This window comes from Mytilus galloprovincialis, chromosome 9, assembly GCF_965363235.1.
Source record: "Mytilus galloprovincialis chromosome 9, xbMytGall1.hap1.1, whole genome shotgun sequence".
Classification (NCBI taxonomy): Eukaryota; Metazoa; Mollusca; class Bivalvia; order Mytilida; family Mytilidae; genus Mytilus; species Mytilus galloprovincialis.
In genome coordinates, this window is record NC_134846.1 from 53,299,251 (window position 1) to 53,313,850 (window position 14,600).

The 14,600-nt window shown below is 31.5% G+C and overlaps 2 protein-coding genes across 3 annotated transcripts; one reads left to right on the forward strand and one right to left on the reverse strand.

The window, feature by feature from the left end:
• Window positions 1-4,999: 4,999 nt before the first annotated feature.
• Window positions 5,000-9,828, reverse strand: LOC143045286 (uncharacterized). Of its 2 annotated transcripts, none has more exons than XM_076217672.1 (2): window positions 9,384-9,828; window positions 5,000-7,167 (listed from the first exon to the last, which is right to left on the reverse strand). In XM_076217672.1, the coding sequence occupies exons 1-2, from the start codon at window positions 9,802-9,804 to the stop codon at window positions 5,942-5,944; spliced, it is 1,647 nt and encodes a 548-aa protein (XP_076073787.1). In that variant the 5' UTR covers window positions 9,805-9,828; the 3' UTR covers window positions 5,000-5,941. The 2 variants fall into 2 exon arrangements, with proteins under 2 accessions (XP_076073787.1, XP_076073786.1); XM_076217671.1 differs by having other exon boundaries at window positions 9,363-9,828.
• A 54-nt stretch (window positions 9,829-9,882) lies between these two features.
• Window positions 9,883-13,355, forward strand: LOC143045287 (uncharacterized). Its single transcript, XM_076217673.1, has 2 exons — window positions 9,883-10,180; window positions 13,100-13,355. Exons 1-2 carry the CDS (start codon window positions 9,928-9,930, stop codon window positions 13,216-13,218), a joined length of 372 nt encoding a protein of 123 aa, XP_076073788.1. The 5' UTR covers window positions 9,883-9,927; the 3' UTR covers window positions 13,219-13,355.
• The last annotated feature ends 1,245 nt before the right edge of the window (window positions 13,356-14,600 follow it).

Sequence of the window (14,600 nt, forward strand, 5' to 3'; positions counted from 1 at the left end):
TAGTCGTTTACTACAGTGTCCTATTGAGGAACAATAGTATTTACACTTTAATGTCTGGGAATAAGTACAGGTAAAAGCATCCGATTCCTTGACTGAAACAGAAACAATTATTTTACAAAAATTGGCAGTAAGTTCTTGGGAATATGTTCGTAAGAATTGGATCAATAGGATTTTACACATGGAGTTCATACACATATCTATACAGCTTGGAAATTGTGATGTATGCATCACTGTAAAAGGATTAAATCAAGAAAACGAACGAGTGTTGATATCTCCAAAAGATTTTTAACTATACCACAAGTAAATGAAGTTATAAGTAAAAAACTCAAATTATGGACGGTGCATTTCCTAGTACATTTTCAGTTTCGGAAATTATGAGAGTTCTTTTCAGGTAGCGATTTCCCCAAAAACAATCTAATCAAAATATAGATCTCTCTCTCTATATATATACTGCATATGAGTAGTATAACGAAATCAGAGGTCTAAATTTTATTTAGATTGCCCAAAAAATATCTCTGCTCAACTTTTTTGTGAGTGAAAGAAAGACTTAAAGGTAAATTTCAGTTGGTCTACTAGGTGAATTGCTAAAATGACGCCAGCGATTAACATATTCGAAAGGTAAATTAATCAATGAGTGATGGATTTCTCTTACAAGAGAATTAATGGTCACAATGAAAAGACGATTACGCAGAGAACAACAGTCATTAAATTTATTCAATGTTACCATAGAACTGCCAAAAGATAGTGGAGATGGTTCTATGGAAAAGTTTCATTTGGTTCGCAATAAGCAGATGTAAAAAAAAATAGGGGATTTCTGACAATTGAACGTGGAGTAAAAAAAGGCGGACACTTTGCGATCGTATATCAATTAACTATTATAATAGAATTATAGCGATACTTACCACTACCAGCAAGTACTAATATAACAACACATAGTAAAACTGGTGTCTTCATGTTGGAAGATTACTACTTATGGTCTCTTCAAGAAAAACAATATGTATAGAAAACAACATCTTGTTATTATAGATTAGCAATATATATCAGGTTTGTTTTTTTAAAGATAAATCAGTAAAGTTTTTTCTTCGGATTTAATCATATTCAAATATTAGTTTAAATACGTTAGTGTGTAATATTAAAATAAACTTATTCTCCTTACCGGTAGTAAGCATTGAAATTTGAAAACACCACAACTTCATACAAATGATATATAAGTTCACAATTCTGCATATTAGAGCTATTTTTTTTAATGTATGTAGTTAACAAGTTTGGTAGGCTTTCTTGCTATACTTGTATAATGTTTGCTCAAGCATGTAATAAGATTGATATCTGCATAAATAGATAGGCGGGCCTCAAGCTTGTATACATTATACTGAAATGTTATTCTAATATAATGTATACAAGCACCGCAAACAAAGCAAGACAGCCAACCAAAACTCAAAGCATTAGGAAAATAGCTCTGAAGAAAACAGTAAAATGCACCATCTGAAGAAAATTTGCAAGTTATAAGTTTTCCATTCTATTTAACAATGTTTAGAACTTACCTTCAGTATAGTAGCCTACAGGATCATAGATACCAGAAACAAACATCGCAACGTTTAAATATGTACCGAACAGGAAAAAGGCAGGAAAAATTCGTCTTCGATATCAAATGTTGCGCATATGATATTTGTCAGGGTCGGATCCCGAAACAAATGTCATGGGAAGTTGCAGATGATATTGCGTAAATTATATAGCACTCTTGTGACCATCATTTCTGCGCTGTGTGTTGTCTTGTATTACTTCAATATATTATTGTACAAGGTCTAATACCGGACTAGATCACAACCACACATTAAATGTAGTTAACTTTATAGTGAAGCACAGTATGATAGTATACATATTTGAGATTTCTTAGACATACTATATACTAGTATAATGACCAACTGTCTGTCATATTTCATTTTCGTTTGAATTGTCAAATGTGTCAGTACTTTTACAGCCGATTGCATTGAGTGTGTAGGCTTAGGTAATATCTTTAGTTAGCTTACTTGCTAGCTGAACCATGAAGTCATTATTAAATAAGGTCAATAACTTTCCTTTAAGAGTAGACTATTCCGACAGCCTTTATCCTTCCTCTTGATAAGCATGCCTTTTTCTAATAAAAGCTACCTATTGTTAGGATGGTATGCATGAAATACTTGCCCCTGGACGTTCAACAAACAACAATCAATTAATCAATCGAATGTATGGTTACCTAATGCTTTCAGTCCTGCTATATACTTAATGGGAAATTTGTGTTTCGGGTGATCAGATGCGAATTCGATAGATCTTCAAAAAATATTTCTAAAGCACAATATTGCAAGCGTACAAAAAAAAAACATTATGAAAAAAAATGTTTTTGTTCTAGATGGAAAATAAGAGTTTCAAAAAGATTATAGCAGTTGGTAAAACAACACGTTATTCATAAGAAAAGAAAAATGCCAAAGAATAGAAGAGAGCGATTTTTCCTCAACTTCCCCAAACTAATTGTTTAACTTAAACATAATTATTTATAGTGGATTGGAAAACAAGTTATTGTAACTTATATAAATCCCTTTCCACTTTGCGGGTGCGAGTGCTGCCTTTTAGCGGCTTAGACTACTTTTTTTTTTCGAAATCTACAAGGGTGTGTTTTACGTGCAAGAGATATGGATCTCTCTTAACACAGACCAGTCATTTATCGTCCCCTTCCAACGTTTCCTCAAGACCATACTCGCAAATGGTGTCAAGGGAGAGCCGAAAATACAGTCCCTAAAATTTTCTCCCCGGAACTGGTATCGAACCAGGAACCCATTCTTTACAAAATGCATTTTTTTACTTAAGATTTATGACAAAACCAGACTCAACAGACGCCATCTTAAAAGGCATTTCATTAACTAACGTGCCAATAACTGTCTTCACTTCATATATATTCTAACTTTTAAGGGACAAAAAGATAAACGAGCGAGCACAACTTCCACCTCTAATTAAAATAAATGAAATTATTATCAATGATTTCAATACATGTCTTGTTTTAATTTCTTTTCAGAATGTAATGACCATATCCAGTGTGTATTTTTACTTTTGTCGACAAGTTTTTTTTATAATATATGTAATAAGGAACATATTGACGATGTACTCTTATTTGCAAGGCTATAATGACCAACAACTTGTTTAAATGCATTGACACAAAGGGAAGTTATGATGTCCTTGCTCGACTTTTTTTTATCGCGTAGATCTAATAAATATTCAGGATGTAAAAAAACATGTTACCAATGTATTATTAACGCAACTTTTAATCAACAGATTAAAATTTAAGATGCAGTTCGTTTTCTGCACAAAGTTTTGGTTATACTTCAAGTCAATTTTCCACCTAAATATTAATAAGTATTTAAGAGAAAATAGACAACTCTTTTTAACCATTGATACATTTATCATGGCAGTTTCCAAGCACTCTGGTATTGTAAGCATTGTATCTTATAAAAGTCACCAAACTAGACACTAACGACAAACATACTTTAATAAAATAAAATTGTGTTTTGTCCCCTCTCTTAGGGAAAAACTCTTGAGATTTAAAAGTGTGTGTGAGTTTTCTTTAAGATTATTATATATATAACATGTGTACACCCCATTCAAAAACACACACACTTTTAGTCTACTCCTTCACAACTGAGTCAGTCAACGATTAAATCTAATTACTTTTTAAAACCTATAACTAAATTATGTAATAGATTCAAAAAGATTGGTTTGGAAAATTAGAATTACATGAAAAAACCTAACTACAAACAAGATAATTTTATCATATATTTTAAGAGCTTTTAAGAGTAATGGTATTTTTTATGTTGTTTCCTTGACTAGGATGCTTACAATCAGAATATCTGAGAATACGTTTCATTGATAACTTCTTGATAGGATGTTAAGATAACTATCAGGGCAGCCCCAAAATGGTTTTAAATGCATGAATTCAATCTGTACCCCCCCCCCCCCCCCCCCAAAAAAAATACTCCTGCACATGTGCCTATCAAAAGTCTGAAGCCAGTAATTTAGTGGTTGTCATGGGTTGCTGTCTTCCATATATGTCATATATGTTTTATTTTTTTAAGCATAAATTTAAATCTTGCCATTGGTTCTCTCTTTGGATTGTTTCACATTTAATAGTCTCGTCAGTGGTCTTTTCTAGCTAACTATTTTGGAATGGGTTTTGTTTATTGTAAAAAGGTTGTACAGCTATCTTTTCTAAGTTGCTTATGTTTTCTCCTTCCTTATGTGGATAGTGGAATGTTGTCATATTGGATATAACAATACGAAATCTCACCAGGATTCAAACTCATGCTATTGAGATATCGAGATAACACCAACTGTACTATGTCCAGTGCCCTAGTCTAGACCACTCTGTCACCTAGACGGAACTAAAAATTCAGCTTTAGGTGGCCATATATATTTATTAGCCACACAGCATTCTTATGATACATGAACCTGTCCCAAGCAAGGTGCCTAAAGTTCAGTAGTTGTTGTCAGCAGTACTTGTTCATTTATTTTTATTAAAAATGAAGCTTAACTGAGGCTGAATGTTACCCTTTTCAAAGATTTGTCATTTTGTTATCATAAAGCCATTTTATAGCTTACTATAAAATATGGCCATTATGGGATTTGCTCATTTTTTAAGACTGTTTAAAGTGACCTATATTTGATTCCATTGGTGTCCTTGGTGAATGATTGATAGTTGTTTCATTGACAGTAATCACATCTCCATATTTAACCTAATGGCAGTTATAAAACACATGTTCTATGCCAACACAATTCATGTATATGACTGAATTTTACTTTGTTTAAGACAACTGAAATTCAACAAATGAAGATTGTAAAATTCAGCTTAAACATGTACCAGAATTCATGTAAAAACTATATGGCTGTCCTGTCAAACCAAAAATAAGAGGGGCCAAGCTCTTCTCTGATATATAAAAAAAATCCTTAAAATGCTACAAATGAAAATAAAAATAAATCAAGCAAAAATAAATAAATTTATTCATTTTTACACACTATATACATTATAAAACAAAAGTGCATATGATCATGATGATGAGATGTCTTGCCTGCTCTTCTAATTATGAATGAATTTTTGTTAAAATTCCTTAAAACACTACTAATTCATGCCTGGTCAGAAATAACATACATGTACAAGATATTAAACATGTTAAAGAAGTACTTACACATGTATTTAAAACAAAATAGTTCCTACACACACAGGGAACAATATACAAGTAGGTGTTTTTTTTTTTTTTTAAATATCAGTACTTTTGATAACAAATGAAAGCTGAATGAGGGAGGATTATATAATTCCCAAAGTAGAACACACTTTGATAATTTAAATAGTAAAAAAATGCATAAATTTCAAATGGAGGGCATGTTTTTGCCTGTTTTTGTCCAGATCTTTTCATATTTGTAACCCGAGAACCAGTATGCACTTATATGAAATTAAAGCCTAAAACTTTAAGGTATGTTGATTTTTTTCAGTACAAGCTTTGACATGAAATTGCTTGAAATTGAAAATTTAACATACATGTAATGCATGTGTGAGGAATAAAACAATGGGACCAAGAAATAGTGGTGTTTCTCCATAAGGAATCTGTTAACAAGTTGTGAAGCATGTAAAATGTAGGTCTTCTTCCTTTATGTGTCCTTCTATATTGTAAAGCTTTATACAATTAAAATTGTGTATACATGTAGTAATTGTTTATGCATTCAATGGATTTAAGCCCTTCTGCACTTGCTCCTACATGAACGCTAGGCTAAAAATTAAATTTTCATAATTTTTTTTTATAAATTCCATGAATTCCTTATATAAAAAATTTCTAAATTTAAGACAAATAAAATCTTTAACATGTATGAAAGACATGCAAGATGTGTTTACATAATAAACATTTTTATTACAATCAGAGTATTATCAGACGTTTTCCTTTTTGTGTTTTAGAACGATATGGCGACGAAGTATTGAGCTATCATTGAATGAACTATCACAAAGACCACATACAAATGGGCGTTCACCAGTGTGTATACGTTTATGTCGGTCCAAAGCCCCCGACTGTGTAAATGCCTTACCACATTCCATACACAAATGATTTTTTACACCAGTGTGAGTCTTCATATGACTCCTTAGTCCGTCTTTACATCTAAATGCTTTATAACACACATCACAAACAAACTGTGGTATTTCATCATGAGTTTGTTTATGGCTTTTTACTTTAGAAGCAGTTTCGAAACCTTTCCCACAAATATCACATAGATGTAGCTTAGTTATGTTGCCATCCCCATGGTAAGTTTTCATGTGCCTATCTAGTGATGTTTTGTTAAGCCAACATTTTTTACAAATTTCACAACTAAATGTTTCCCTTTCTTCTTTGGACATGTGCATTCTTTTCATATGACCTTCCAGTACCAATTTAGATGCCAATTTTTTGTTGCATATCTGACACTCAAATTTATATGCATTGCCACCATCTTCGTGAAGTTTTATATGTTTAGGATAGTAACTTTTATTAACAACAATTCCACAAGTTTCACATTTTTTGAAAATGTGTTTTGCCCTTTTGTGATTGTATAATTGTGCATGAGTACAAAAACTTCTAGGACAGAGGTCACATTTGTGCACAGGATCGGTGTTAGCATGGTTCCTACAAAAATGTTGTTGCAGTCGTTTCTTTGCCAGAGCATATGTAGAAAAATTTTCATAAGAACAAAATCTGCATTCTGATTTTACCTCATCTGGATCGACTCTATCCCTTATAACTCTGCCAGCTTTTTTCTTCAAAGCAAAAACAGGTTCTTCGTTCTCGAAATCTTCAAGTTCATCTTCTTCACCTTCATCTTCACCTTCCATATCAAAATCTGGATGATTAAAGTCAACTTTCAGTGTGTGTTGATTATTTTGTTTTTCTTTTTTCTTCGAACCTGGGTTTGATAAACTGGTTTCCTGTTGGATGTACATGTCCCCTGTTAAAGGACTGTTGTTTCCATACTCTTCAGCTTTATAATAGTCCTGTACCAATTCTCTTTCACTGCTACCTTCTTTATTCCCAGCATTATAATCTGAGGACAAGTCTGGTATACTATTTACACCTTGTTCATCATGATCATTCTTCTCTGAGGGGTCAGGGTCAATGACAACATTCTCTGTTGAAAAAACAAAGTTTGAAAGTAAATATTTGTATTACCATCTTTTAATTAATGAAATGGTGTTCTTTTGTACTTTTGTGTGTTTCATTTCTTTTTGTCTTCTGTTACATGGGGGTCTTAGGCCTGCTAGTCTATTGCCCAGGACTTCAAAGATTTCCAGAAGTCTAATGAGTATTTTAACTTAATTTTCAAACCTGAACTCAGTCTTTCTGAATAAAACTGTTGACAACTTAAATTAATTTTGATAGTTTACATGTAGCCAAAATGTTGAAATTAAAAAATGGTAATACTTTAACATGTAATATGTTCACTTTGGTCTTTTTGGGACTGGTGGCAAAACATGTAACAGAGTAGGGCATCCCTACATGTATGTGGTATGCAGAAATACACAGCCATGTCCAGACAGAACGAGGAGGTTAAATAAGAAAATATATGGAGAATGTGTCCATAGGGACATTGATGATGCCCCCGCTAGCATTTAACATTATAAAGGGACGTAACTCAAGAACTGTAAAAGTGACACTTCCACAATTTGAACTTAAACTGAATGAAACTGAAACTGTAATAAGTATTATATTTACATTTCACTAAATTTATTTGAGACAAACTTAAGTTAAAGAATGGAAACAAAATATCATAAAAAGTAATACAGGGTAAAAACTGAAGAAAATTAATCAAAGTACTTGTAAGCACCAAGGGCAGGGATGGGCACGATTATTGGAAGATTTTTGTGCAATCAATTAATAATTGATTACTCAGATTCGGCGAATGGCGAAGATTGTTTTTTTTTCAGTAAACATTGCATTGTATAAAGAATTGGTTGTAGTTCATGTAATTGTTAAAAATAATTTTTAAAATTGGAGTTATCTTCCTTTGTCCATTATAGTAGTTGGTTAAAATTAATTTTTCAAATTGCAGTTATCTTCCTTTGTCCATAATTGTAGTTGATTCAATTTTTTAAATTAATTTTATCAATTTCATCATTATTATTTTAGGATAGTTATTAGATTACTATTTTTCCATTTCTAAAGGAGAATAACTCTAAAACGGTAAATTTGACACCACCAAAGTCCAAACTTGATTTGTTTTTTTGTGGTAATAAACATTTGGTATCAGTTTTATAACATTTGGTTGAAGCAAACTAAAATTGGAAGAGCAGAAATCAACTTTTGGATGTACGGACCTACAGATTAAAAAAAAGGGCCAATTAATTTTCAAACTTCATTATAGATTAACTACAACATTTTCAACATTTGTCCATGCATATCATTTAATTTAATTCCAGTGTTTATATTGCAATCAAATTTGACACACAATTGTCATTTGAAAACTAAAAGTACTTGAGTGCATAGCTAGATTAAGAAGATACAAAGAAATATAATATATACATAAACATGGTTAACCCCGCCGCAATTTTGCGCCTGTCCCAAGTCAGGAGCCTCTGGCCTTTGTTAGTCTTGTATGATTTTTAATTTTAGTTTCTTGTGTATAATTCAGAGTTTAGTATGACGTCAATTATCACTGTACTAGTATACATATTTTTTAAGGGGCCAGCTGAAGGACGCCTACGGGTGCGGGAGTTTCTCGCTACATTAAAGAACCATTGGTGGCCTTTGGCTGTTCTCTGCTCTATGGTCGGGTTGTTGTTGCTTTGACACATTTCCCATTTCCTTTCTCAATTTTATGTATGTAATAGGTCATAACCAGTGACACATTGTCATGTATACAAGTATATGTTGAGAATCTTTGAGGTTTGTTAAATTGATGAACTTTTCAGTTAATACATGTATTTAATAACATATCAAATAAAATCCTTTCTAAAAAGAGGGCTACACTTATATTGAACCTGTATTCATTTATATGGTTCAAATGGGTTATTTTGAAATTCATGGTAATCATATGTAATCATGATCACTTGCCAATTTAATCAATATTAATTTAATCAAATACAAATGAACCTTGAGAAATTAATCCTACAATTGTCAAAGTAATTGTAATTCAAACAATTACATTGAAAGTAATTGTAATTCAAACAATTACATTGAAAGTAATTGTAATTCAAACAATTACATTGAAAGTACATTTTGTAATTGTAATTTAATCAATTACATTGAAAGTATTATAATCAGATCTATCAAGACTGAAAGAGAATGTACTGTCAGACTTGATATAAGGCTTGAGTCTTGTCTTACCACACATCAGGGTTTCCAAGCCTGATATATCTGAATCTATTTTAAGTTCATCTTTCAACTTGCTATCTGGATTACAAATTAGACCACCACTTCCAACAACATGTGTCCTCTCTTCACCATGAACGAATAATGACTTTTGCTTTTCATTCAAATCTAACATCAATGTTGATGTTTCACATAAAGAATCATTAATATTTTTATTCAATTGTTGAATGAAAGTATGTATTATTTCGTTGGCTCTAATAATATCTACAAAACTACCAGAAAATTCAAAATTATCTCCATTGTCAGTTTTTTTCTGTGAAATTCGTACTCTTGTTTCATATTTCAATTTCTCCGTCAGTTTGCAATTAGGATTACAAAGGAATGTGCTTAAAGTTGCCGAGACACTTGGTAATAGCAAACTTTTAGTGTGATCAAAAACTACACCCACGACTCCCATATTTTAATCACAAACAAAGGGACATATTTTGAAGGGAAAGAAACTAACAATATCACATTTGTTTCTATCGGGATACCCACTACATCGAGCGTTTTGATTGGTCATCTCTTCAGCTTATATCCAATGATAAATGGTTTAACTTCTGCAAGATCAATAATAAACAAATGCACATGGTCATACACAGGAATGACAGCATTGACAGCAACACTTCATTTAAAGAATGGAGAAAAGAAAGAATTTTCTTATAGCTGCCTCAACAATGAAGGAAATGTTTCTCTCACTGAAATATATAAATCATCAGTAATATTACAACAAAAACTTAACAATGTGTTGACCACTCTGGTAGAAGAAAAAAAATCAAAGCTTTCCAAATTAGGTACATGTATTAGTCTGCCTTCTATTTGTTTGTTTGGACTAATATACTAATATACACTATATTATGTCCCATGTTCATGCCAACTTGATTGGATGGGGCGATAATATTTAATCAATACATGTCTTTTATTTTAAGAGGCTGTCCAAGTAAATATCCGGCAAATCCTATGATATGGGTGGCACAACATAATTTTTTTCCCACTGAATTTTTGGTTCCAATGCAATGTTTATATCATACAAAGGATATATATGTCAAAGATATTTTTGAATCAACAGTGGATGGCTCAGAAAATGATTTTAAAGTTCACTAACAATGCAACAAAATTTTGTACAAAATGAAGAGTTATCTCCCATTTTAAAGAATTTTCAGTCCTTTCTATGTATTTTTTTTCTCTTTATTTGTTGCAAGTAATAAAAAAACAAAATTTAACTTTTAGAAAGAATGAAGTTGTGATATGAAATAGATGAAAAAATTTTGACAACAAAATATGTCATGTGCCATCCACTGCCTGGTTTTTCCATGGACACCCTCTTAAATTATTAAGACTAAGACATTTATGCATGTACCTATTTTATTTATTTAAATCTAATATATTCTATATTTTTTTCTATACAAGAGGGTAGAAATGCCTATTTCTGTCGGGTGTCAAACAGTCATTTTTGGCTTATTACCTTTAGCTTCAAATCAGTTAAAATTTTACTGTGATTCATCAAAATATCCTTGTGATTGTCAAAAGTCTCTAATAAATTATCATTACCTTCATTTGACCTGAATTTTACTTTTATTTGTTATGAAGGTACACACATTTAACTCTTAAATACTCTTCAAATTCCGTTGATGATATATGTGATAAACTTAATGATGAAATAGCAACTTTTAAAATATGGTGTGAAAATATGATATGATTCTAAATATTAAAAAATTCAAATCGATGTTAGTTGGTTCACATAAGAAGCTTCAAAGTATACATGTTACTTTGAAGATAGAATACAGTGGAATTCTTTTACAAAATGTAAACAGTGAAAAATTACTTGGCATCATAATCGATGATTGTCTTTCATGGAATCAACAAATAAACAAAGTATGTACTGTGATTCGTACTAGACTAAATTTACTTAATCGATTGACGCATTATATTCCACAAAAAGGTTTATTTTAATTTTATAATGGATGTGATCTTCCTCTTTTTGATTATTGTTGTACAATATGGACTGAAACGTGTAATCTAAATATGGAAAAAAGGTTAAAATTACAAAAAAGGGCAGCTAAAATTATTCTTAACAAAGCATCTAAAACACTGTCAAAAACTTTATTTAAACAATTATAATGGTTAACTTTTCAAACAAGAATCACATATCACAAAGGAGTATTAACGTATAAGTGTGTAAATAGTCTTGCACCTGATTATCTTTGTCAATTATTTAACTTTCAAACTTTTCAAACTTTATTAATCAAGGTCAAACCAAAATGTTAATGCAAGATATTCTTTGTGTTCATCGAACAATAATTGTCTTTTCAGACCATGTCCGAGAACAAATTTTATGAAAAAAACATTTCAATATTCCGGTACAGTTCTTTGGAACAGTATTCCTGTTGACAAATCCACTTATGATTAAATATACAATTATACGGAAAAGACTATCAAAATTCACGTAGAAAAAAATTCAGTGTATATGCTGGGATTTGAACTCGAAGACCTTTAGCATATCAAGCCACGACACAAACACTACACCAGGACGACTGGATACAAACTATCAGCAATTTAACATACTTAAAGGAAGCAAGATGTTTTTTATAAGTGGGGCGAGTTGGCAGACCTTTATTCAGTGGGGTTTAAACCCTTTTCGTTAATAAGTGAGTTGTCAGTGATTGTTCAGTTTGATTTTACATTTTTTGAAAAGTGGGGCGATTTTTTTCATAAAGTGGCGATATAGGTTGGGCCGATTGGCCAGTGGGGCGAGTTGACATTGTTTGATATCTACTCATCGTGTTCGGGGGTCAAAAAGGGTATAAATCATGTACTAATGTATAAAGTTTATTATAATGGTTGTGTGGCGTTCTAAACTAGATTTTATGAATTGTAAATGTTTTTTTGTCTTGTCTAAAACAGCTGGGATGTAAAATAGTTATCCCATTCGGACTTGGTGTGTCAGTGTTAGATCACCCTCTGGCCTCTGGCCATCGGGGTGATCTTACACTGACACACCGCGTCATCGTGGGATAACTATTAATTACATGCATCTTTTTACCTTTTACCTGGCATTGCTAGGTGTGAAAATTTAATTACTAACACAAAAGCCCCCAATAAATGTTGACAATACATGGGTTGAAAGTAATAAAAGTGATATTTGAAGACTCCCTTAACTTAAACAACAATAAATTATTTCCTGTCTATTTAACTTATATAAAACCTTCGTCATGCTGAAAATGGAAAGTTTGAAGCTGCTGAGGGACAAAACAGTTTTTATCTTTATATAATATTATTTACTCATTAATCAATGTAGATAACTGTTTATTCAAAGAATTTACAAGAGAAATAGAAATGAAAGCCATTAAAAATGATTTGAACACGTAATTAATAGTAATAGACCAGGCAGAGAGTGGTTTTTATAGAGATGACCACTGAAAATTTCAATCTACCAGTATTTGCCAGTATTTCCCGGTATTTACCAGGTTTTACCACTGGCACTAGTATTGACCGCTTTTCTGCCAACTTTGGTAAAGGTCTAATCATAGGACCCTGTTCATGGAAGAAAATACTGTTTTTAATTTTGGTGATATTCTTGTAAAAGAATTTAGTGTTGCTGAATAAAAGACTTGAATCTCATGTGAAATTGGCGAGAGTTGGCAGTATTGATAATGGACAATTTACATGTTAAATAAAGACCAATATAAAATGTGATGTTAAATTTTTTATAGGTGAAAAGTCTGCAGATGAAAATAAAGAGGATGAAGAAAATGATGAAGAAGATGATAATGATGATGACGAAGAAGAGAATGTGTTATCTCCTCCTGATCAAAAGAGACAAAAAACTTGATATAGCATAAATGAGTTTAAATGTACACTGAAGAAGAAATTTAAGACTAATCTACAATTTAAAATGTGATGTACAAATTGAATATATTTTTTCATGGTTGTATCTTGTCATTTTAGCTAGTAAAATTAACTTTCATATTCTGTTTTAGAATTTTCATTTTTGACATATATTACCAAAAACACAGACTGTATCTCAATTTCATTTCATTGACAACAGTCATTTTTTTCTAATCCATCTTGTCATAACCGCTTTAAGGTATAGGATGAATTTTACACAAGACATAACTTTACAAATGATGTTGAGGAAAAAGTGCTAAGAAAATAATAATATTGAAAGTAGATCTGTCTGTCAGTCTGCCTGTTATTCATATGACTTCATATAAAGTCCTGTTCTTGTCATCCAACCCCTCTGAAACCATACCAAAATCAAACTTTGTAGATAATAAGGACATACTAAATATATGTGCAAAATGACATGAAATTATAATTAAATTTTTTTCTTCGTAGAGTTATCCCCCATTGAACTTAGAATTTTGGTCATAAATATACTACATGTACTGCAACAGTTAGTTGTAGCAAATCATCTGAAACTACATAACAGAATTTCATGTGAAACTTTGAAGTTATTAGGACATTATATGTAGATGAGCATATACACAAGAAACTTTTATAACTTAACTTTTGTAGGAGTCTTTGAAATTAGGAATCTGGTGAGATGTTGTTTGCCAGTGACAATTTAGCGGCATTAGGTACGTGAGCGTGTTTTATGCTTTACTCTGGCATAAATAATATAACTGCTGCTAAAGTTAATCAAATTCCATTTTCCAAACACATGTAAACATAGTACAAGTATGGTCACAATAAATCAAGAGAAAAATCCAACTAATATACAATTCAAATATGGACTGCAAACTGCAATAATCAAAACCCAATAACTGGTTTAGGAGAGATAACTCTCTTAAAAGTATGCTAACTTAACCAATCGTCGTGACCATACCAAACTGACATATAACACATGCTCACAGCGATTCTTTAATTTTCAATGCTGGATTCCTTAATTTTCAATGTTGGATTCTTTCATTTTCAATGTTGAAATAACAGCTTGTATGAATAAAAAAAGATGAAGAACACATGCCATCAAGACACATCATAACAACACAAAGATAATGGTAAGAGATAATGATATGATCTTCAACTGATATCTAAATTATTAATATGATTTTAAGATAAAGAAATTTCTTCAAATTGATTTCATCTGCGTCTGTTGCTCCAATATTGATAAGGTCCTAAAAAAAAGCTCCATTTTGAAACTCCTACCTGAATGTGTGTTTATGGTCATTCTATTGAAGAGAAAAGTTTTAAAATGAATTTTGCCCAAAATTT

Excerpts from the sequence above, each read along its gene's own strand:
- LOC143045286 (XM_076217671.1), bottom strand. The coding sequence starts at position 9,804 with ATGGGAGTCGTGGGTGTAGTTTTTGATCACACTAAAAGTTTGCTATTA. Across the intron at positions 7,168-9,362 it reads CTTGGAAACCCTGATGTGTG|AGAATGTTGTCATTGACCCT; the intron begins GTAAGACAAGAC and ends TTTTTTCAACAG.
- LOC143045287 (XM_076217673.1), top strand. The coding sequence starts at position 9,928 with ATGATAAATGGTTTAACTTCTGCAAGATCAATAATAAACAAATGCACA. Across the intron at positions 10,181-13,099 it reads ATCAAAGCTTTCCAAATTAG|GTGAAAAGTCTGCAGATGAA; the intron begins GTACATGTATTA and ends AATTTTTTATAG.